Below are 25,342 nucleotides of genomic sequence, written 5' to 3' on the forward strand. Positions count from 1 at the left end.
TTATACCTCGGTGACAAACTGTGACGTTTGATTCGTCAAGAACCAATCATGTGACGCACAACAAAAACGCATGTTACATGGCTCAACGGGCCGGGTAACATGAAAAGTGATGTACACCTGTGAACATCACCTTGATCGTTCCCAGCAATGGTCGATGTCCAACGCTGTGTACGAAACAACCGCGGTTTCGAGGGAATTGTTTCTTGTTCGTCTGCTTATTAAACAATGAATAGTCCTTCGTAATAATGTTTGAAGATGACAACAGAACTTCGAGAAGAGGAATAACAATATACAGAACTTTGAGAACTGGAATAACAATTATACAAATGTATAACAATTGTTGCACGCTGTGACGGGGTCCATGGGTTTTGTACACCCTCGAGGGGAAATGGCATCCTCGGCTTCGCCTCGGGTTCCATTTTCCCCCTCGGGTGTACAAAACACCATTGACCCCGTCACAGCGTGCAACAATTGTATAATGTATTGACCCATTTCACCTGACGTCATCATCAGAATAATCTTGGATGCGCCATTTTGGTTGGTCAATGTCAAAGTGTGTTATTCAGTGAAGTGCGCATTTTTAGGTGACGCGGCGCTTACACATAAGCCTATTGACCACCAACATGGTGAGCGTGGCATCAGCCGCCACGTGTGACGCGCGTGCAAGGGGTCAATAGCTTTAGAAGGGGGAGGAAAGCCCATGCAATCAGGTAGGGACTGCTAACTTCTTGATTTGTGAATTCATAATCATAGACGTTACAAATGTTTGTATGAGAGAGATTTGCTGATGCCAGCTTGGTGTTTATATCCCTTTGTGAGAGTTTGCCGCGTTCTCTTGATGGGAAGATCATTCAAACAAACAACAAACAAACTCACCTTGTGCGTTCTTAGTGTTGACATACAAAAACCTTTGTGTGCGTTCCAAACTTTGACCGTTGTGTCTGATGAGGCAGATATTACTGTAAACAAAAGTAAAATATAAACATTTACGAATGTTCTCCATCATCCACATATTGGAGTAATTGTTTATTTATTCATTTTGGTTGTGAAGCCAATGACTCTCAGAAAAGTGAACTCAATCAGTGTATTAGCCAATAACCCAATCAAGAGAAGACAAGGAAGGACGTTTCAGTTTTAGATGTGGGAAGAAGACCCTGGAAAATTATTCCTTGGCAAATAGTCCATATATTCCTTAAAGGCAGTGGACACTTTTGGTAATTGGCAAAGACTAGCCTTAACAGTTGGTGTATCTCAACATATGCATAAAATAACAAACCTGTGAAAATTTGAGCTCAATTGGTCATCAAGCTTGCGAGATAATAATGAAAGAATAAAACACCCTTGTCACACGAAGTTGTGTGGGTTTAGATGGTTGATTTTGAGACCTCAAGTTCTAAATCTGAGGTCTCGAAATCAAATTCGCGGAAAATTACTTCTTTCTGGGAACCATGGCTCTTTAGAGGGTGCCGTTTCTCACAATGTTATATACCATCAACCTCTCCCTATTACTCGTCACCGAGAAAGGTTTTATGCTAATAATTATTTTGAGTAATTACCAATAGTGTCCACTGCCTTTAATGCAATGCACTGAACCACTCAGCCATGAACCGGAATTGACTTACATGTTTTCCCGTCACAACAAAGCACTGCATCATTCACCCAGTCAGTATGATGCTCCATAGACTGTTGGTAGGGATCCTGGTACAAAGAAGAAAGAAATAAAGTGGGAAAAAACAAAAATACTTTTTTTTAAAGGCAGTGGACACTATTGGTAAATGTCAAAGACCAGTCTTCTCACTTGGTGTAGCACAACATGTGCATAAAAAAAAAAAAAAATGTGAAAATTTGAGCTCAATCGGTCGCAGAAGTTGCGAGATAATAATGAAAGAAAAAAACACCCTTGTCACACGAAGGTTAGTGTTTCTGATGCTTGATTTCGAGACCTCAAGTTCTAAACTTGAGGTTGAAATCAAATTCGTGGAAAATTACTTCTTTCTCGAAAACTACGTCACTTCAGAGGGAGCTGTTTCTCACAATGTTTTATACTATCAACCTCTCTCCATTACTCGTAATCAAGAAAGGTTTTATGATGATAATTATTTTGAGTAATTACCAATAGTGTCCACTGCCTTTAACAATGGATGGATCCTGATACAACAAAGAAATAAAGTGGAGAAAACAAACATATTTCATAATGGATAATGAGGGTCTATTTTTCAATTCCAAATAAATGTTGAAAGGGTATAAAGAGCAGGTGAGCATTGGACATGGTTGCCACACTGGGTTTGAATAAAGAATTACTGATAGGCACGGGATATGGTACAAATCATTTCAAATGATTGCTTAGCAGAATAATAATAAAAATTTAGCAGAAACATGTTACCACCAACCACTTAGTATAATACTTTTTTGTGACATGTTTCCTGTTCATCATTCTATCAGAATTTTTTTCATTAAATGTATTTTCTAAGAAACACAGCCAAATACTCACTTAATTTTGTTTACGTTTCGACTAGTATCACTAGTCATCCTCAGAACGAGGCACCACCAGTCGGTTGGTGGCGCTGTTGCCTGCTTCGGCCACTTGATGGTGGTTTGGCTGTGTTTCTTAGAAAATACATTTAATAAGTTGATATTTTACCAGCCTGATGAACTTCTTTCATGATATTCAGAAAAAGAATTGCTAAGCACAAAGCTCATCCATGATTTACAATATATCTTTACCTTTGGGTTGTTGAGATTCCATATTCTGATGATGGAATCTCGACCAGCAGAGTAAAGCTTGTTGTTTGCGTGGTCAAACTGCAGGGCATTGACCCCTGACCTGTGCTGTCTTTCAACCTCATCCCGAATCACAAAGGACACCTGTAAAAGTTAAGTAAGATGTTTCATTAAAGGCAGTGGACACTACTTGTAACTACTCAAAATAATTATTAGCATTAAACCTTTCTTGGTGAGGAGAGTAATGGGGAGAGGTTGATGGTATAAAACATTGTGAGAAACGTCTCCCTCTGAAGTGCCATAGTTTTCAAGAAAGAAGTAATTTTTCACGAATATGATTTTGAGACCTCAGATTTAGAACTTGAGGTCTCGTAATCAAACATCTAAACTCACACAACATTGTGTGACGAGGGTGTTTTTTTCTTTCATCATTATCTCGCAAACTCGAAGACCGATTGAGGTCATCGATATGAAATAAATAGTATCTAGCCTAATTCTAATTTACCTCGATGAGATATTTTTGTGTGTGAAAATGAGTGAAAAAGTGGTGGCGCCATACGGAAAGTTATCCCTGCTGCGTATTGGGTAAGCGAAGCTGACATGTCTCGTCTACCCATCCCATACTATTAACTTAGTGAGTCCAACTCTTCTGTTTTCCTACTTAAGCTTGACTGTCGGAAATACACGGGTTAGTGTTAAGGATCAACGGTAAATTTAACAGAACGTTGAACGCTAATCAACGACTTTTAATCTTTACTGATCAGCCTGCCAGCTTCAAGATCGAGCTCTGGGCTATTGACAATTTAGTTTCTCATAGCTCATAGAATATCCCAAGTGAATTTCAGTATTGTGCCACTGATTTATCAACAACAAACCTGAACTTTTCTCCGAGCACTGCTCTGTTGCCGATGGTGAACCGCCATGATGATGTTATTGAGTGACGTCATATCGGAAGGCTAAAAAGGTCTGGCGCATTATGTTTATACACGCAAAGGCGTGGACTTTTGGAGTAGCTGTGTACAGTTTGCCATTTCAATGTGTACGGTACCTGGACGTATCCCATTGCTGTATCACATGTTGCTTGTTTACAAACAAAACGGAAGCACGAGGTCAACAAGTGGACACTTCAAGAGGCGAACGCCAGTGGGTACAATTTTACTAGGGGGTACAATACTCAAGAGATAAAAAGGTGGAAAACTTTTGTCTTGAGGGCACTTCCGTTTGCATTTTTATGGAGGATGGACCCCCAGCGTCAGTGTTAAAACAAGAAGGCCTGCCCGCGGAAATGACAAATTTAAAAAGTTGTAAAACATCAAAATTATTATCACATTATTTTTGTATAAAGCGTATAAACAAAAAAGTTATTGACTAATCCCAAAAGTCCAGATTTAAAATGGGGGATGGGGGACACGTGACCCAGCCCCCCCCCCCCCCCGTGGCCCGGCCAAGGGTCCAGCCGTGCCAAGGGGGGGGGGGGGGCTAGCAATGCCCTCGGGCCTGGCCGGCCGTGCCCAGGTGTCAAGTCATGCCCAGAGGCTACCCATGCCCGGAGGAGCACGGCCCAGCCATGCCCAGGAGTCCAGTCGAGCCCAGGGGTCCAGCCATGCTAGGGGCCAGCCATACCCAGGGGTCCCACCATACCTAGGGGTTCAACCGTTACAGGGGCCCAGCCGTGCCCAGGGGCCCAGCCGTGCCCAGGGGCCCAGCCGTGCCCAGGGGCCCAGCCGTGCCCAGGGGCCCAGCCGTGCCCAGGGGCCCAGCCGTGCCCAGGGGCCCAGCCGTGCCCAGGGGCCGGCCAAGGGGTCCTAGCAATGCCTTCGAGGCTGGCATGGCCGTCTCTAGTCGGCCCAGCCGTGCCCGGAGCCGTGCCTGAGGCCCGAGACAGTACCCGGGAATGGATGCACAAGTTTACAGATTATGGGCAAGGGCCTATATTTAGGGTACGTCGTTGAAATTATGGTGTGCACATATAGAACACCGGACGTGGAATAAACGTTTTGAATTAATGATTCATCTTATGCAGATCTTTAGTGAAAAAAGCAAATTACTATTCATTAACGTGTACTCCACGCCGATCTTTGCAAACTACTTGCGCACCATGACTTCAAACACCCAAATATAGCCTTACCATCGACGAGCAAGCTATGGGGTCCAGGTCCAGCCGTGACACGGGATCCGGGTCCAGCCATGCCCAGGGTCCAGCCGTGACAGAGGTCCAGCCGTGACAGGGGTCCAGCCATGCCAGGGGTTCAGCCGTGCCCAGGGGTCCTGTCAAGGGGTCCATCCGTGCCAGGGGTTTGAGCCATACCCAGGGGTTCAACCGTGACAGGGTCCAACCGTTACAGGGGTCCAACCGTACCCAGGAGCCGGCCAAGGGGGCCTACCAATGCCCTCGAGCCTAGCCGTGCCCAGAGGGTCTCGGCCGAGCCGTGCCCTAGCCATGCCATCTGGCCAGGCTTGGGCCCACAACCAGTCGTGACCAGAGGCTTAACCGTGCCCAGGGGCGCGGCCCAGCCGTGCCCATGGGTCCGACCGTGCCTGAGGCCTAGGGCACCCGGGAATAGATGCATCAATTTTCAGATATTGGGGCAACAGGGTATTTAGGGTACGTCGTTGAAATCATGGTGTGCACGTATAGAACATTGGACGGACGTGAAACAAACGTTTTAAAATAGTTGTTCATCCTATGCAGATCTTTAGTGAAACGTCACTTCATTTGCAAAAAGCGAATAACTATTCATAAACGTTTACTTCCCGCCCGATTTTTGCAAATTACTTGCGCACCATAACTTCAACACCCAAATTTAAAACCCGCTAAAGACTCTTGGTTTGTATCGACGAAGGCCGGCCCAGCAGTGTGCAGGCCGGGTCGCTAGGTCAATGGAAACAAATAAATGAAATCTGTATCAACAAGCTTATGAAAACATGTAAGTTTGTTATGATTGCATTCTTTACGATTCAATACTTCCGCAAGAAACCCTCGTGGGGCCCAGCAGAGCTCTGTTCACGACGGACTGGCTGGAGCAGAAGGGTCGGAAGTCCGGGCACCGGGGAGGAGTCGAACAAAAGGTTACATGAGCTAAGCCTTACTTTTTTTTCAAATTTTGCCATTAAAAATGCAAGAAAGGATATTTAATAAATAATGGTTATTATAATTATAAACTATGATTATTTAAAAAATAATGCTTAAGTAAATAATTTGAATAATGGTTGTTTAATCAATAATGATTATTAATATCGTTGTTAATTATGTGCTTACTGATAACCATTTATGTTTTACATTATAATAAGACATAAGTTATTGCTGAGCAAAAATTGTCCTAGGCAGGCCCGCCTAGCACCGCCCGAATCGCCCTCTATTCGGTTGCACATTCGCGTTGTTTTACCACCCCTCCTACCCCCCCCCACCCCTTCGTCACTAGTCCGTGCACCCTGATGCCCAGACACCCCCCCCCCCCCCCCCAATCATCAATAAAAAGATATATGCTTCTCATGCTAAAAGTTTCACGGACAACATTTCTGCGACCGTAGAACACTAAACTCATTCCGCGCACCTGTGAAAGTAGTGCGCTTTGCTGTGTAAACACTGGAAAACGAAAGACAAACACAATGAAGTTTTACCAAGTTATTTTATTTTATAGAAAAAGGTATTCTTATTTGTTAAAATGTACTTTTTGTTTACATTTTTCAACAAGTAAACGCCACTCGTAGAAATATAATCATGAGTAAACGGTCCAACAAGGCAAATTGTTTTTTTTTTTATTTGGTGTAATTAGCACACGTTAGAACGGATGTAACTACCCTGCGACTTCCTTCGTATTCCGCTGTCTTAATTTACGGGAATTTTTCACAATTTTGCCAAATTTTGTCACGCCATGGACTGAAGTTGACGCCTTAAATTATATAGACCAAATAGATACTGTCTATAGCTGGAACTGGACGAGTAAAAATGCTGAATTCTGGAACTGAAAATGTTGCACCATCTCACCATGATCTCACCAGTTCGCCCCTGTGCCGTCCGCCAATCGCAGGGGCCGTGCTGCAAGAGCACGACGTTTGAGACGGTCCGTACTATTGCGAGCAAAGTCTGTGACTGTTGCTTGACGGCGAATGTTGTACTGAAACTTGCACTCAAATTTTGTTCATCAAGAGAGACAGTTTTTTTCTCCAAGCAGAATGAGGAATATTGTCGTCCTTGTTGAGTTCTTGTGTCGAGTTCAAGCCAGACCAGGAGGGGGTGAGTCAATGAGTCAACACAAAAACAAAACACCAATACTCAGTAAGGCAGAAAATTCTCATGAATATAGAGAGATATTGTTTCCATGTTTACTGCAAATCTTTAAGCGACAAACAATGTTTAGCTCAGTGTTGATTACCCTAGTTTTTTTCCGAAAAACGTGGAACATTTTTTTAAATGTTGTATTTTTATGCATGATATATGAACACAGATTCACAACCAAACTCCTCATAAACTGTAGTTATTGTGTTCATGCTCAAAAATCTGCTCGTGCAAAAACAATACTTGCTTAACAAAAATAATTGTTTCTCAAAAATAAAAACACCGATCAACAATTCTTAGTGACGATGACTGGTACTCATTTGCAAGGTTTCACAGATGAGTCACTGCATGAAATACCAACTTAAATCTACCTTGGGTCAAATTTGAAAGCAATACATAATGCAATGAGACAGGTTTAACAAAAATTAACAGACAATTAATAAACGATAATATGTTTTAAAAGGGAATATTATTCTAAACCTCATTAAAAAATGTGTTGTGGAAATTTTTCTGAACTTTTGATACTAGTAGTACCACAATATATGCTGTGTTTTTTGCATAAAATGTGTGTACGCACATGCTCTTAAAAGAATAAATTTGGTCATGTTAAAACTTAAAAAATACATTATCATTGTACTTAATTCAAACAAAAGTTGTAGCCATAATTATAGCCTGAATTGAAATGTGGTAGCCCTACTCAGCTATTGCTGAACTCGCAGTGCACACACCTGTTCATTCATGAACTGAACAATGATGCGGAAAGGTCGTGAACTGTTGTATGCCAATTTAGCTTCCAGCACCAACACTTCTCTCGGATATGATGTCATTCATTGCACCAACAAAAGAAATAGTAATACAATTTTCAATGGAGACGAGAAAAAGAGGAAAACTACATTGATCTTCAATTCACCTAACAGGATTATAGGGTCTATGAATTGCATAACTTTAAATGACTGCGGGGAGAAAGCTGACTTTTGAACATTTCATTTGTTTATTATACGCAATGCGATGCAGGGCAAAACTCAACACCAACATTACTGACCCAAACAATCTACTAAACGAACAATAAATTATGTACACTAGACTTTAAATATTAAATAAATTTTCCTAAGGGAAGTTAACATCTGAACAAATAGTCTCTTTTCCTTTCTTTTGTCTTATCTTATAAAAAATGTCTCTTCTCAAACTATGGACTCTGGCTCTCTTTGTCTAAGATGCACTCCCGGTGACTATTTGCTTTTGTCAGGGATAACCAATTTTACCAGTGTCAGAAATATTTACAACTTGTTATGTCTATGATAATATCTTAGGTATGCTCGGACTGTAAACAGTATTATTTTAGTGGTTAATATGTGTTGTAAGTAGTTAATAAGGTACAAGTGTAGCAGTATTGGCATGATGGGTAAGTGTGGTCTATGCCATACAAATTATTGTATAAATATTATATTTTGTATGGATTTATTATTTTTTTCTTTTCTCCCCTCTCCGGACAATTTCCCTTTCTCATCCCATGCCTCTTGTCATTAGCTTATCGATGTGCGATAGTTAAGAGACAGTTTCTTCTTATCTCATTTTTCTTATCTCACAAATGTCTCTCTATCTATAGATAGATATCTATAGATAGAGAAGTGACATTATTAGATAAGAAAAATATGGACTTTGGATTTTTTTTTAAAGATGCAGTTCCCATCCCATGATATTTTTCTTATCATGGATAACAAAATTAAGGTAAGTTTTTGTACATGCATGAGTACATATTGAATAACTTTTACTTGCATATCACAGGGAAACTCGTCTCGTTGCACATTTTTGTCTAGCTTAGACAAATGTTGGCTGACAAGACAGGACTCTGTATCAAAAATGAACCGATTGGCTAAGGAAATTTTTTTTTGTCTATGCTTGGAAAAATGTTGGCTGACAAGACAGGACTCTGTAACAAAAAGGAACCGATTGGCTAAGGGAAAATATCATCCTGGATAGGCACAGAGTCCAGACAAAGATCAATGCACGAATATACCGTATAGACAGGGTACATTATTGACACGTCTATAATGGCGGTCCGGAGATAGTATCGATCTCACCATCTGAGAATACCACAGTATTTTTTTATTATTTTTATTTGTACAATAGGCCTAATTAAACAGTTTAAACGTAACAAATCTGTGAGTAACAACTTGATATGACACGAGTACTGAGTGATTGATGAAGCTGAAATGCCTGAATCAAGTAATTGAATGAATTTTAAAAATGTGGTCGAAATAGTCAACTAACACATTGAAAAGGTACTTGCTGCATTAGTTAAACTAAACCTAAACAATTAAACTGACGCAACAATTACAAACATCAAACATTGCTCATTTCAGGTAAACAGACAACAACGTCTTACGTCAACACGTGACATCACATTCACATAAGCGTTTGTGCACTGCAAACTGGAATTAAAAACATTACGTCATCGCGTGTGCTTCAATGGATGGACCAATCAAGATCGCGATTGAGAGGAGTCCGCGTCAATCTTAGAACTGCAACGAAACTGTGCTTCGATAACTTTGGATGTTATATGATTGAAATAACGAACTTTGTGTAGAGGTTTAAAACATTTATTGCCCTATAATGCAATAACGCTTAATTAATTGGAAAGTTATTAGTAATCATTATATGCAAGAACAAAGATCGTCAATAAGCGAGAAAGCTGTTGACATCGTGCACGAAGTTAAAAAAAAATATCATCGAGTAAATGATGGAAGCTTCTGAGAGCTGTTTTATTTATATATTGTAATGTGAGTTTAGCAAAAAGTCAACATTGGAAGAAGTCACTGACACAACATTTTTCTTCCAAAGATAGATAGCTTGTTATTGGAAGGCTCTTGCAGCCAGTATTGTGCTATTTTTGTTTTTGTTTTATTATGTTGTTTGTGACAATTGTATAAGAGAGCTTCACCATGTATTTATTTTGAGTTTCATAAGTGTGAAAGTCATAAATAAAGTAATTTCTATTTTATTTGTAGAAGCTTATTTTAATACGTAACATGTGTTCACCAAACGTCAACCATGGAAGAAGTCACTAACAAAATATTTTCTTCCGACGATAATATAGCTTGTAATGGAGGCTCTGTGCGGCCAAATTGTGCTATTTTGTGTTATGTTAGTAAATCGTGTTTTACAACTTATGGTATAATACAGGGGTTCACATTAAGTATTGTGCGTGTCATGATTTTGAAAGTCAAGTATAAAGCAGGTTTAATTTCAGGAAAAAGTTGTCTTTAATTCATGGTATTCAAGAAGACGCAGTGCCTACTGAAAGTTGGTAAATTTCGAGCAAATAAAATAATCTGCCTCTGGAGAATGTGAGGCTACTCACGCGGCGCACGGCGTACATTACTCTACCGGAATTACAGCGAGGAACTTGGTTAGAAAAAACATCATTATGGTAAAGGAACGGTGTACTTCATCGAATTCAAGGAAATAAAACATTACGTATGTTAAAGTTAGTTTATGCCTAATTTAAGTCTTTGGATTTTCCAGGATTTTCCAGGCTAATCGGTGAAAATTACACACAGCATATGTGCGTCAATCATGGAAGGGGCAAGGAGAAAAGCCCCCCCCCCCCCCAAAAAAAAAAAAAAAAAAAAAAAAAAACTTTTAAAGGGTGGGGGACACAATATCAAATGTCCCACATGTTTTTGATTAAAAACAAGGCTTCATTTTATGTTTCATTCATTATACCTTCTTATTGGCCTAAGATTGCACATGCAAAATTTTCCCGGGCCCCTTAAGCGGGCCCGGACCCAACGCCAAAAAGGCTTCGCGTTCCCAACTTTTTTTGCCCCCCCCCCCTAAAAAATGTTTATTGTTTGGATTTACCCTTGACGATGCTGATGATAATCGGGATTATAAATGCCGTCTGTGCATTAAATATGCAGAAATAGTATGGATACGAAGCCATAACTGAATTTTGGATACAATAAACCTATAGCAAAAACAAGTCCAGGGGAAGGGGGGACGTCACCCCTCAGACTTCCTCACCAGAGCTACGGCCTCAAAATTTCCCCGTAGATCTTTAACTAACGATGTCCCCCCCCCCCCCCCCCCCACACACCTTTAAAGACAGATTGTTTCTTTCTGCATGCACTCTAAAAGCTCCTGAATTGACGCGGATTCCGGGTCGCAAGCCGTCTGACCCGTTTTTATGTCGGCCAGGCCGTGGAAGACCTCCATGTTAGCAGGGGCTAAACCCAGAAAGTGGTTTTAATCATTATTTCTTCGAGCCTGCAACTTCTCCACCACTTAATGTATATAGCGCCCTCTCTGCAGTAACCACGCGTGAGTCGTCACTCCCATAGACACTCCAGATACCGGCCTTGCTCGCCCGGCAGTATCCTGACAAAATGCCCATTGACCTCACGTCCTAATAAGTTGGTATGGACATGATGTACCCGTGTGTCTAGTATTTTATAATACGTCTACATACAACCAAATAAAATAATTGCCAAGTCCGCAAAAAAAAAATCGACAAGTTGCTTAAAATCCAATCAAGCCTGCGGGCGATGGGGCAACCCCACACCCTGCGATGGCGCAGTCATAGCTCTATGGGCGCAGCTCATCACTCTCCGGACCAATCATAAGACAGATTATGGAAGCCACAAGTCTGTCAAATGAAACCATTGGTACAAGGGGACCAGTCTATCGAGCAAGGAGGGCGGCTGTGTACACCATACTTGAGTGCACTGTGTTTACTACTTGCTTTGCGTTTAAAGTGGACCCCTGATCGAAGTAAAAGAAGATGCATATTCAACTAAAACGCTTCCACTGTCTGGAGAGTAGTGAATGGTAAGTTTCATTTGGATTTCCATGAAAAAACTAAATTAGAAACCACCGTATTTACGAGCGAGACCATGTGTACGGTACGGCAATAATGGGTTGGTGATTGTTAATGTTGTGTGATACCAGTGATACAGTGTACATACACAACCCAGTACTAGCTCGACAGACTGATGTAAACAAACTAGTAATATCAGAGTAATACTAATAGTACTATTTATAATAAAGTTATTGGTAGGCCTACACTTATTATTGTATAGGCTATAGAATTAGTAGTCAGTTAATTAAGGGCGGATAAATTGGTGGCGACGTGCGGAAAAATATCCGTACTGAACTACACTTACAGTACACTACAGACTGTAGTACAGTCTCAACGGACAGTTTCAGACAGAGATGCTTTGTTATTGAAATATTGAAAATTGAATGTTGTATTGTTTTATAATACTCAATAGGTAGGTTTTTTTGAAGTTGTTTGTTAATTATTTAAAATGTTTTATCAAATCTTGTTTGGTTTTGTTTTTCTTATTGTTTTGTTGGGGGCATTTGTGTGTAAGTTTTAACAATCTTGGTGATGTGTTATTATTCTGCATCAGAGTTGGGGCAATTGTCTTACTTTTAAGTGTTTCAACCTGCACTTGAAAAACAACAACAGTCCAATCATAGAACTGGCGGGGAAAATGACAAATAATAATAATAAACAATGAAATATACGAAGGTCTAAATTTTGTATTTATTTTGTCTTTCTACCAGAGGTAGTCTGCTAACATGCTAATCAGCTCAACATCAATTTAATCTATTTGAAAATCATGAAATGGCGTCGAGTGAAAAAGGGTCGTCTGGTTCAAATGATCATCCACTAGTGTTCTTGACCCATGAGGACAAACTTCTTTACGCAGCGAGGAATGGAGACACCGACTCGGTGAAACACCTACTTGATCAGCACAGTTTGGGCGCTCTTCAATTGAATGTTAACTGCAAAGGTAAGCATATAACTTAATCCTGCCCCTAACCCTTAATTTAATTACCCTAACCCTTACCAAACCCTAATGTTCCCTGCAGCCTAATCCTATCCCTGTGACTCTCACCCCTACCCTAACCTTACTCCAAACCTAACTCTATCCTGTCCATATCCCTTACTCCTAACTCTAAGCTTGACCCCAACTAACACTTACCATAACCCAAAACTATAACTCCAGGTCTTAAAATATTCAATTTTTTTTTACTAAGGTGGTTCTTCGAGAAAACACACTCATTCAGATGGATGGTAGGAAGTAAAGACTGTATGTTAAAGCGCCTTGAGCATCACTGAGTGACGGATGCGCGCAATATAAGAAGCCACTATTATTATTACTATTATTATTTGTTGGGAATCAGTGGATCACGAAATTTGACCTTGGATGGTTAGAACCATTTGCACCATAACTCTAACCCCTACAACGACCAACCCTGACCCCAACTGCTAACATTCAACCCCTGGCCCTGACCCTAGCTCTAACCCTAACTACTTACTAACCCATACACTCTAACCCATTATCGTAACCCTTAAAGAAATACATCTGGAATTAAGGACATTGACGTACATGTATATAATCATATTTTTATCATCATTTTCTACTAATTATCTTAAAGGTACAAGCAAAGCTAACTTAGGTTGGAGTCCATTACATCTTGCTTCCTATTTTGGGCACATTGAGGTTGCTACCATCTTGCTCCTTCACGAGGCGGATGTTAATATAGTCAACCAGAATGGAGATACACCTTTACACCGGGCAGCCTTCACTGGAAGAACGGTACATGGAAATTAGTTCTTTGTAGGGCTTAAAATTACCACTTTAAGACACCGGAAACTATTGGTAATTATCAAAGACCAGTCTTCTCGCTTGGTGTACATCAACATATGAATAAAGTAACTAACCTGTGAAAATTTGAGCTCAATTGGTCGTCGAAGTTACGGGATAACTATGAAAGAAAAAACACCCTTGTCACACTCAAATTCTAATTCTGAGGTCTCAAAATCAAATTCTTGGAAAATTACTTCTTTCTCAAAAACTACATCACTTTAGAGGGAGCCGTTTCTCACAATGCTTTATATTATCATTCTCTCCCCATTACTCGTTACCAAGTGAGGTTTTATGCCAATAATTATTTTGAGTAATTACCAATAGTGTCCACTGCCTTTAACCGTGTGATATTGTACCCTTCCAAAAAACCAATGAGTTGAAACTTTCTTGAGAATGAGAGGAAGAGGAATTTGAAACTCTTCATGGCTGGGGTAGAACCAGGTGAGGTTTGCAGTAGCACCGTGTCTATCTTGTTCTGAAAAGATTTGGTAGTTGACAGCTCAACCTTCGATTGAAACGTTGAGTTGTCTCAACCACCAGTTCTTCTCAGAACCGTTTTACACTAGTGATTGAAACGTTGAGTTTTCAACCATACCACCGGTTCTTCAACCATACCACCGGTTCTTCTCAGAACCAACATTACTCAAAAGAGTATAGTGCATATCGCAGACATGGTGCTATCACAGACCTCGCTTGAATGAGAGGATTAGATTGAATGTATGTACCATTCCTTTATGACAGGTTCCTTGAAAACTAGAGGATTGGAATGAATGTACTTCAACAAAGTTACAAACCCTGTAATTTTTTTGTATTTCAGGAGTTAGTGGCTTTGCTCCTCAAGTATGGATCCGATGTGACTATCGTTAATGGAGAAGGTCATATGGCAAGGGATATTGCTTATGGTGAAGATATCATCAAGATGCTAATTGGTGAGTTGTCTTGGATATCCTGTGTTATTGTTGTGCACCTTCTAACATTTGGCCTGTTCAGTTTCTGGCAAAGATTATAGAGCGCTGCAAGGCGCAAGATGTCGAACTCGGGCTAAAATGTGAAATCCCACTGGACGCCATTTCGGCAAGTAACTCTTTTGATACAACAGTAGATCAGTGCAGACAATGACCATTCCTATCAATGGGAAACAAAACATTCACTTGCTGAAATGGCGCCCATGTGTATTTCACGTTCCAACAATAGATAAAGCTTCAGTTCCGCATCTTGCGCCTTGCAGCGCTCTATAATCTTTGGTTTCTGGTTTTGTTGCATTAGACCATCCCAACCAGCTGTTTGATCTATTCAACATGACGATAAATGATTCATACTATACTATACAACAAAGGCATTTATAAAGTGCTCTTTCAAAAAATGTATCACTAAATAAAAATAGCAAAAAAGGATAAACATGCAACATACAACAAGATTATGAGTCATATAAATAGATTTTGAGAGCTTTTCTGAAGGCTGCCAAAGAAGATGAATGATACAAACTAAAGACAACATTTATGATGTGTTGGTCAAAACTTTTATTTTATAAAATACCTTGCAATCAAACTTGAATACCTTTTCAAAACTTGATTGTAAAAACAAAGATACTAGGTTTTGAAAACAAAACTTTAAAAATACAGAAGGATGCAGCAATAATGGTTAAGTGTCTTGCTTACAGACACAAGTGTCACAAACGAGACTCAAACCCACACTCTACCGATAAGAAACGCCAGAGCACAAGTCCGGTGTTCTTATCCGCTCGACCACAACACACCACACAATTCTAACTATGAAAGAAATTGTGTTTCTGTAAACAGCTATTGAACAAGCTCAGAAGCTGAGGTTAGAGCAGCAGTTATTGAGAGCAGCATCGGAGGGGATCTTAGAAGATGTAGAAAGATTGGTAAGTGACATACACGCACTGCATCTTTTTCAATTCACTTTATTTCAAAATCCAAACAAATAAACAAAACAATTAGCAGTGAATAAAGAACTATGTTTTACAAGCAAATGGAATAATGATAATACATGAAGTAATACTATAATACTACATTTACAAGCAAAGGCAAAATATAAATTACGGACAACAAGCAAAAAAACTTACAGAGCACAAGGTGATGGAGTTGGAGGGGGCCCATAAAAAGCAAAGCTTGTCGAGTATGGACCCCCCTGGGGTAAACTTGGGTGTGATATCTGGCTACACGCTAGTACAGGTTGAACGGTTTCGTATGACTATGTCACCATCAACCAACATAATAATTACAAAACATGGAGACTGCAACCTAGGGCTAGTAGATACCTCGTAGTGGTATCTTTCATCAGCTTCCATCTCTAAGACCTCCGTTTGAATCATGCTGGGTGCACTCTGTGGATTGGGTTTTTAGTCCCTACCTGACTGTGTGGGTTTTTCTACCACATCTTAAACTGAAACTTCCTTCCTTGTCTTCTCTACATTGGGTCCTTGGCTAGTACAGTGATTTAGTTTGCTTTTCTAAGAGTCCTTGAAATGAAATGAAACCAAATCCTTGACTAGTCATGTTTACATTAAAGGAACACGTTGCCTTGGATCGGACGAGTTGGTCAAAACAAAAGCGTTTGTAACCGTATTTTATAAAATGCATATGGTTGGAAAGATGTTTTAAAAGTAGAATACAATGATCCACACAAGTTTGCCTCAAAATTGCGTGGTTTTCCTTCTACTGTGCGAACTAACATGGTCGGCCATTTATGGGAGTCAAAATTTTGACCCCCATAAATGGCCGACGTGTTAGTCGACAAGGTAAAAGGAAAACCACACAATTTCGAGGCATGTTTGTGTGGATCATTGTATTCTACTTTTACAACATCTTTCTACCCATATGCATTTTTTAAAAACGGTTACAAACGCTTTTCAAAGACCAACTCGACCGATCCAAGGCAACGTGTTCCTTTAAGGTTAATTTACATCCTTACAGTTAGTTGGTCCTCGCCCACCTAACATCAACAGTATAGACATGGTCGGCAACACAGCGCTTCACTCAGCAAGCTACCGAGACCAGAGAGAAGTTGCTAAACTTTTAATCCAACATGGCGCTAACTCCGCCATTCCTAATAAGAAAGGTCATACGGCACTTGACCTTGCACAGTCTCAACAGATGAAACAACTTCTTCATGTTAAATCAGTCAAGGTAAGGAATTTAGTTAGGGAATTTTTGTCAACTTCTTTTTGCTACTTTTGCAATTTCTCACCATCTTTTTTTCGGAAGAACAACAATTAAATCCAATCCTTTAACGTTTTCAAGACCTCTATCATAAAGGGATGATGCATCATTGGTTAGCACATTCATTTTAATTGTTTCATTTTTCAGAAACCTATTATAAACTCTTTGTTTTTTGGAAGGGTACATTCTTGCCAACCTAGCTGTCAAGTAACAAAACATAAAGGGATGGTGCACCATTGGTGCACCATCATCATATTTTATGAACTAACCTGTTAGTATTTAAATGTAATAGATGATACATTTGCATAAGGGATAGAATATTCATTTTGGTTTTACCCCAAAACACTGATGTGTGTTAGCACTATAAACTCGGTACTTTCCAGAGTTCCTTGAAAAAAAAAACAATAACAGGCGCCTGTGATGTTATTTTATGAAATATTGAAATAGTTACACTCAGTGCAGATGTATTTTCAATCAAACCAAAACTTCTCTCTGTTTTGTTTAAGCAGTTTGTCACAAAATTGGAAGGTCCATTATTAAAGGTAAGTCAATTTAAATTGAGAATTTGTGAGGTTATAAAAGAGTGGCGACGAGGTCTTAAAGAGTCTTTCAAAACTGACATAGCCGTGGTAGTGTTTAAAAAGACCGAACAAAAGGCGAGTTCATTTAGCGCACAACCACAACCCCTGAACTTGTCTTTTTGTAAAGTTTTTAAATTTCTGTCCCTCAGCAGTTTAAAGTACTTTTTAAAGTATTGTAAGTTTAACTAATCTTTTTATAGTAGTGCTTTTCCATAACTTTTTTAATTTCGCGTTTTGTGGTTTTAACTATTGGCTGGTCCATTTTATGGTTTATATTTTTAGAAATATTTTATGCTCGTGGGTTTTTTGCTCTTGTTTGCAGCTATTTTTAATGTGTACAGCGCCTTGGGGTCCAGTCATGGATGTAAGGCGCTTTATAAGCGTTGTTTATTATTATTATTATTATTTATCAATTTGCACACTGTGTTTAATGGTTGTGCGTATGCAAACGTAACGTTTCGTGTTGCTTGATGTTTTCCCCTGCAAACACTTACGTGCCAACACGCTTGTGGCTATGAACACCAAACGTGCTTCAGCCAACAAGGGGCACAATTGCTTATAATGCCTCTGTGAAGAGCCAAGCCTGTGCAATAGTCTGACTTTGTTTGTATAATTTATATTTGATATTTTGACTCATTGACCAATCAAGATTTTCATGGTGTGGTTTTCTTTTTAGTCCTCCAAATTCACTGGTATTTTGAAAGAATACTGGGTTGTGCTTGACAGAGGCGTGCTGACTTACTACAGTAAAAGGTAGGTGTGACTTCAACGGCTATTCTTCCTTGGAACACTTATTTTCTTTTTTTCATGCAAGTTCGCCCAAAACAAGGCTTAAAGCCACTCTAGGTAATGGGCTACAAGGAAAAAAACATAGAAATGCAGAAACTCAGTGGATCTGAAGGTAGGAATTTATATTCCTCTTAAAAGAGTGCAGATCATAGGATGAAGGGAAACGTGCACCAGGCAAGGATCAGTTCCAAAGAGATGCAGTACGAGGGAAGAAGCTTCTGGAGTAGCTCTTTGTATCAAGACAAGTTTATAAAGCACACTTAAAATCTTTGAAACAAAAAATAATGATCATAAGACTGCCTCTGTTACCAGTCTAACTCCGAAATGGCTCGTTCAAGTCATTGCTTGAAGTTGTTCTGTGTTTTGATTATCACTCATTGTATTGCTTTGCTGTTTTAGTGCATGGTTTTATTTAGTTTGTTTTTAGTTTAGTTTGTTTGCGTTGTTTTACTTGAAGCACTTCTTGAAAATTTTGATTTGACAGTGGATTGTTTATTTTGACATGGCAGGGCTGATGCGGTGGCGGGTGTTAAACGCGTAGGCTTCAAATATCTGGATCACGCTGAGTTTGAGGTGAAGGAACACAATAGTCTTGGGTCCAATATCATAGATCTGCTTAAAGGCAGTGGACACTATTGGTAATTACTCAAAATAATTATTAGCATAAAACCTTACTTGGTTACGAGTATTGGGGAGAGGTTTATAGTATAAAACATGCTGAGAAACGGCTCCCTCTGAAGAAACGTAGTTTTTGAGAAAGACCTCAGATTTAGAAATTGAGGTCTTGAAATCAAGCATCTGAAAGCACACAACTTCGTGTGACAAGGGTGTTTTTTTTTTCATACATGTAGTTATCTCTCAACTCCGATGACCAATCAAGCTCAAATTTTCAGAGCTTTGTTATTTTATGCATACGTTGAGATACACCAAGTGGGAAGTCTTGTCTTTGACAATTACCAATAGTGTCCAGTGTCTTTAAAGGATGATTTTGTGCTTACTGTGCGATTTCCATTTCACAGTGCTGCTACCCTGAAAAGGCATGCTAACATGACTGTATGAAAATGATTGACGAAAAAATTAATGCAAACAGGATATATAACCACACCAGGCGTTTGTACAGTACTAAACAGACGTAGATGCAAATCCATGTTCAACGCGCAAACTTGCCGCCTAATTTTCTTTGATAATCTATGAAATTTGCTTAAAGATGTTACGCCTTTTTTTCTGCTAAAGTGAGCACATAAATTCCTGACTGTAAACAGCGCTATGAAATTGGCCCCAGACTACACCCTGTTTTGGGGGGTGGGGGTTATGGGAATGAGGTAATTTTGAAAATTTACTGATTTCACAATCAGCTACTGGATGGTTTGCCAATCGGGTCTGTCATTTTGGGGAGTCAAAATGCATGTTATAGGCCTAAATTCAAACCCTGTAAGCACAAAAACTTTATAGCCAAAGAAAAATCTTGCTTAGCAGGTATTGGAAACAAAATTCATCGAAGTGAACACTTTGTATTTTACTGGTGCCCAACTTATTTTATGCTTAGCAGAAAAACTGTTTGAAATTAAGCACTGGTGCGCATCTAATACTGCACAAGCTTAGCTTACATGCACTGCACAGAGACACACAGAGAAATAATATTTCATATTATGACTCCTGATTTAGCGTTGCAAATCTAAAAACCACAGCACTGGGGCAGCATGTTTCAACCTTATCACTAGTCCAAAGGTGAAGTTGTCTACATACTGCACACAATTTTAAGTTGCCTTTGTTCAATAAATAATTAAAATGTATGGAATAAAATAAACTGATCATCTTTAAACGTACACAGTTACAACAAAAAGTGAGGGGTGGTATTACATTTCTAACCCTAGCTCCTGCCAACTAATTGGGTCAAGTTTTGGACTGTGTTAAATAATAATAATAATCATAAATAATTGGCATGCAGGCCCTATAACAAGCACCCTTTAACACGAATTTTGTGAAAGCTCATGCTGTGACCAAACAAATTTGTAAAATAATTTGGGGTTGAACATAGAAAACTGACTAGTGCGGGATTTGAACCAGTGACCTCAGGTTTGATGTGCTGGCGCTCTTCCAACTGAGCTCTAGCCCTATATGTTGGTGGTCTCCCTATTTTTTCAATATATTTGTTCGGGTTGACAGTGAGTCAGAAGCCAAACAGATAAATGTTAGTTAATGTTGTGCTGTATGCCTTGGCCCCAGTGTATCCTTCCCGAATTTTTGTTTGCAACTTAAATAAAACCTGTATAATTTACAGATTTTTTTTTCAATTACTCAAACCATATGTTACTTCGAAGGTTACAGCTGCAGCGCTTCTCACCAAGGCCCAATTCCATGTGATTTTCTGGATTTAGCAAACAACAGCTGAATACCAACATCAAGCTATATGCAACAAATGGAAATTTGGTTGGTAATGCCTGTTTTTATCAAGGAATAAATTTCATTCTAAGCAACTTTTTGTGCTTACAGGTTTTTATACGGGTCATAAATTTGTTACCCATCTAAAACTCTGCCTTAAAATTACGTAGCATTACACATATTTCATACAGGACACTTAAGAGTTTATGAGTAACCGCTTTAACATTAATCTCAGCAACTTCTTTTAATAATATGTTTAATTGAATTGATACAGGCCAGTGCAGTGGACCCTTGTACATTTACTATCCAGTATTCCAGCAATACTGTACATACCTGGCTTACCATAAACGAAGGCTCCAATTTGACCAGGCAGGTGAGTTTTCTTTGAATTTTATTTTTAATTTATAATTTTTTTAATTTTTGTTTAATGACCAGGCAGGTGAGTTTTCTTTGAATTTTATTTTTAATTTATAATTTTTTTTATTTTTGTTTAATGAGAAAAATCTTTACATCACAAGGCCGGGCGGCCACTTTAAGGTGAGGGCTACACTTAACTGATTTTGGCTATCGACCCAATCAACTGGTGCAACCAGGGGCACATTGCCAGCTACTCCTGAGGCTATAACATGGTAAATAATATTATAATATCGAAGTCTTATATAGCGCACGTATCTACCAAACAAGGTACTCAAGGCGCTGAGTATATACAAACTTTCAGAAAGATAGGTAATTGCAGTGATGAATTTTGAGACCCAATTATTTAGCACCTTATAAGGGTTTACAAGGTGCTACGGCGCATACAGCAGCCACAGCCAGGAACACCAGGGCAAACCCCTTCTCTTTACAATCCGTAGTGATGTAGGCATTGGTATCATCCACTAGGAGCCTGGCTGGTAGAACAGAATGTACCAAGACCTACCTATCTTTTTATGAAGCAATTATGGTTAGGTGCCTTGCAGGATTGAAACCTACACTTTGCTGCAGACAACACAAGAGCTTGGGTCTTGTATACTAGACTGCTTGGCCACGACACGCCACAAATTTTCTTCTTTCCAAAGTCTTAAAGATTTGTTCAAGTCTTTAACCTCGCGTTAAAATGGTGTAAAATACCATTATATTTTATTATACCTTCCAGTGCTGAATTTTCCAACATCCAAAAACATGGTTGTATCCCATAGAGCTGTATAATAATTATGTTCTTTTATATAGCTCTATGTTGTACCCGAAAGTTTGCTATTATACACATATTGACTGGCAACGAGGTAACTAGTATACGTCTATTCCCACGAGGGACTTTGAGTGACCAGAAGAGCGACCTATTTCCTGAGGCCGAAGGCTGAGGGAAATAGGCCCCTCTTCTGGTCACTCACAGGCTCGAGGGGGAATAGACGCACATAGTTACCGAATTATGACAGTCAATATGTGTTGTATAACACAGCCAGTCTTAAAATGTCAAATAAGAACAGAAAAAGGAATTTTGTAGTTTGTTCACGGTTCAAGTCAAGAGAGGGCGCTGTTACCGCGGGCACTATTTGCAAAGACTAGTGCCCGCTCTGGTACTATTCCTGCAAAACACGCCGCGCGAGCACTAGCCTATATTAGTTCATCCCATGTGACCGTGTTTCAGCCAACCCGAATACAGAAAAAGCAAGAGGTGTGTTCATAATTATTTATAGTTTCTTCTTATTTCTCCACACCATGCAAAGCTTCAAACAATACTTATCCAAAAACAATCATTTTGTTTTAAATCAATGTTACCTGAAAGCCATTTTGATAATGTACAATCCTCAGGGGTGGATAACTGCGCTACAAGGTCACAGAGCCTACAGTGAATACTACACAACAACTACATACGTCGATGATGAATACGATGATGTCTCTGATGACTTCATGTCTCTAGGCACGCTTGCAGATTCACTAAAGGTAAAAATCATAATCATAAAAACCTGTAATAGAGGTACTAATCTGAGAAAATAGATTTAGCTGCAAACTGCTACCAACCAAAAGGTCCTATGGTAATGCAAAACATAGTTAATGGTTGATGTTTCGACCCTATAAATTTTTTCTCAAAGACTAATTATAATAATATCAATAATATCGGAGTCTTATATAGGGCACGTATCTACCAAACAAGGTACTCAAGGCGCTGAGCAAATACAAACTTTCAGAAAGACAGGTAATTGCCAAGATGAATTCTGAGACCCAATTATGTAACACCTTATATAGGTTTACAAGGTGTAACGTCGCATACAGCAGCCACAGCCAGGAACACCAGGGCGAACCCCTTCTCTTTTCGATAAGTGCACTGGGTTATTTTATTAGTGTTAAGACAATGTACATGATGAATAATACTGGTGTAACAAGTTAAGTGGAAAGAAATGAAAAGAGAGAGAGAGGCAGAGAGCAGTGGAAGGAGCAACCTGGGATGAATATTGAAGAAGGAGAATAGTGGGGGGTGGGGGGGAGGAGGTAGGGGGAAGGGGCTGGTTTAACCACAATATGTTGGAACACACGAAACAAAATCAAAAGAGAGAAAATGCAAAAATTTGTAAGAGAGAATAAAAGAAGGATTTTTGTGAAAAAAGCACAGACACAACAAGTTTTTAGCTATTTCCTTCTTGGATGTTCAGACTATGTTGTTGAATGGTCTGGATGCGCCTAGCTGCACCTATGAACATAATCACTTATACTTTTAACTTGTACCTTTAATCAGTGTGTTAAATCTTCCATACTATAGAAATATTATTTGAACTTGTGAATATTTTAAACCAAACAGAAAGCTCAGACCAAACAGCGCGTATTGGAGCAAACTGTTGAGGGTTTTGTGACGTTTGTTGAGATGTGTCTGAAGAAAGGAGCTACCAAAGATGTTGCATCACTCGTTACTTATATTGGTGAGTTTGAACTTTTCGGCCCAAGAACCAAATTTACCAAAGTCCAGCTGTCTATTTCAGCTAACTCTTCCTAACTTTATAGGACTTGGGACGGGTTCAGTTCCGTATCAAATGTAGGACGCATTGAACCCATCCTAAGTTTGGACAAGTTACTTGTCCTAACTCGGGTTAGGATTAATCCTAGCATTTCGTGAAATCGGCTGCAGGAAAACAGCTGGATTTTTGTGGGGGTGTCATGGCTGAGAACTGTCTAGTGTATTAAAACTGAGGTTCTGGTGGTTGAGTAACATAGTGTAGGTTTGACGCCTGGTCTTGACACGGTTGACGGTCCTTGGCATGATACAGTACCATAGTTCTCTGCTGTGCCACGAGGGTTTTCCAGAACATCCGGTTTTCCTCCCTCGGAGAAAATCAAACACTTTCGATCTTGGCTGTGCTTCGTTGTCATAATGGGTTGATGTGGCTGGCAGCCAAAGGCGCCCTTGCATGCCTGCTTCTTGAACACGTAGCCGCGTCCTTCGCAATTCAGCTCTTAGCTGCGAGTAAGGATGATTAGCCCCCCAAATTATTATTATTATATAGTTGGAATCAGGTTGCCTCAGTGGTTTCTTTTCCCTGGTTTTCGCCTCTGTTGACCCCAGTTGGAATCTCACCTCAGACCAGAGCCTTGCATGTGGATTGGGTTTTCAGTCCATACCTGATTGCATGGGTTCCCCCCATTGGGGTTTTCCTCCAAGATCTGAAACTAAACGTTTCTTCTCGTTTCCTATTCATCCTTTTATTGGCGCTATTAGAAGGTGTATACGGCAGTGCCTCATAGCTAAGTTGGTAGAGCATTTTGCCCGGAGTGTCGGGGGGGTCTTGGGTTCAAATCCAAATGAGCACCATTTGATTTTTTCTCATTCCATGTTTGGCTGTTGGATGTGTAATCCAAATAAATTACATAAATAAAATTTGCTTCATGTCGTTTGGGACAATAAGCTATTGGTGTACAAAGATTGGCTGTGCATTTAAAAGAAGCCATAATGCATAACCCTTGTTGTTTCTGGCTCCCCTAAACTACCCCCCCCCCCCCCCCCCCAACACCCCCATCCCATGGTTATGCCACTGTCTACTTGTCAGGTTTGTCTTGTGTTTCTGTTTTCTAAACCAAGAGTTTGTTTGTAATGTTTTATTGTCTTTGTCTGTGTGTAGAATGTTTGTCCGAAGCCAAGTCCCAGCTAGTTACACTAGCAGACACGTCTAAGACAGTGTGTGTTTCTCTATCACAGTGCCTTGCAGCTATGAAACAACAAGATGAGGTAGGATGTATTTCAATACAGTATGTCTTAAAAGCCCTTTTCACACTACTCTATTCCCCTTACCATATACTCTATTAATAGCCGGCTTTTTCACCTTATGAGCGCTTCACCCCCGGTCTTCCCTCAGTCTGCCCCGCAGGAAATGGGCATCCTCGGGGAATAGCCACCCCTGCTGTGGAGTAGGGGTTATGAGCTGTAAACCCTTGGGGTATTCTTGAAAGGTGGTGTCAGAACCCTGTAATACTAGGGACCTAGGCTGGCAGTCTGTTATGCATGGGCTAACCGTGGGGCGATCCCCATGGGCTGCATTCACCGGGAAAAAAGAGATAAGAGTATGTAAAGGGTTGTACTTCCATAGGTTATAATGAACAACGTCCACAAGATTGTAGACCAGTCCGCGCAGTTCCTTTCATTTGTTACGTATTCATGACCGTCGCTGCTATGAATACATAATGAGCTCAGAGACCACATCCATTTCTGGATAATTAAATGCTGTATTGAAACAGTTAGTCACTGTTTTCAGCTAGCACCCAGGAACTATGTTGCTACAT

General features: G+C 39.8%; 2 protein-coding genes across 4 annotated transcripts in view; one reads left to right on the forward strand and one right to left on the reverse strand.

Annotated features, from left to right (window-relative positions):
* The window catches only part of LOC139949772 (WD repeat-containing protein 48-like), a 29,487-nt gene extending 25,829 nt beyond the window's left edge, over positions 1–3,658 (reverse strand). Inside the window, exons 1-4 of the mRNA XM_071948307.1 lie at positions 3,597–3,658; positions 2,725–2,865; positions 1,623–1,698; positions 877–959 (exon numbers count right to left, since the gene is read on the reverse strand). Coding sequence (XP_071804408.1) covers positions 877–959; positions 1,623–1,698; positions 2,725–2,865; positions 3,597–3,644 — 348 coding nt within the window. The 5' untranslated portion in view covers positions 3,645–3,658. The remainder of the gene's footprint in view (positions 1–876; positions 960–1,622; positions 1,699–2,724; positions 2,866–3,596) is intronic.
* Positions 3,659–11,712: 8,054 nt separating this feature from the next.
* LOC139949457 (oxysterol-binding protein-related protein 1-like) overlaps positions 11,713–25,342 on the forward strand; it is a 54,099-nt gene continuing 40,469 nt past the window's right edge. For 2 of the 3 annotated variants that reach the window (XM_071947800.1, XM_071947802.1), the window contains exons 1-13: positions 11,713–11,830; positions 12,572–12,801; positions 13,451–13,611; positions 14,480–14,591; positions 15,462–15,547; positions 16,599–16,811; positions 17,354–17,386; positions 18,102–18,178; positions 18,724–18,787; positions 20,871–20,969; positions 22,388–22,519; positions 23,373–23,490; positions 24,685–24,791. In XM_071947800.1, the coding sequence (XP_071803901.1) occupies positions 12,633–12,801; positions 13,451–13,611; positions 14,480–14,591; positions 15,462–15,547; positions 16,599–16,811; positions 17,354–17,386; positions 18,102–18,178; positions 18,724–18,787; positions 20,871–20,969; positions 22,388–22,519; positions 23,373–23,490; positions 24,685–24,791 (1,371 nt within the window). In that variant the 5' untranslated portion in view covers positions 11,713–11,830; positions 12,572–12,632. The remainder of the gene's footprint in view (positions 11,831–12,571; positions 12,802–13,450; positions 13,612–14,479; positions 14,592–15,461; positions 15,548–16,598; positions 16,812–17,353; positions 17,387–18,101; positions 18,179–18,723; positions 18,788–20,870; positions 20,970–22,387; positions 22,520–23,372; positions 23,491–24,684; positions 24,792–25,342) is intronic. The other variant, XM_071947803.1, reaches the window with a different exon arrangement.

Source organism: Asterias amurensis, chromosome 17, assembly GCF_032118995.1.
Source record: "Asterias amurensis chromosome 17, ASM3211899v1".
NCBI lineage: Eukaryota > Metazoa > Echinodermata > Asteroidea > Forcipulatida > Asteriidae > Asterias > Asterias amurensis.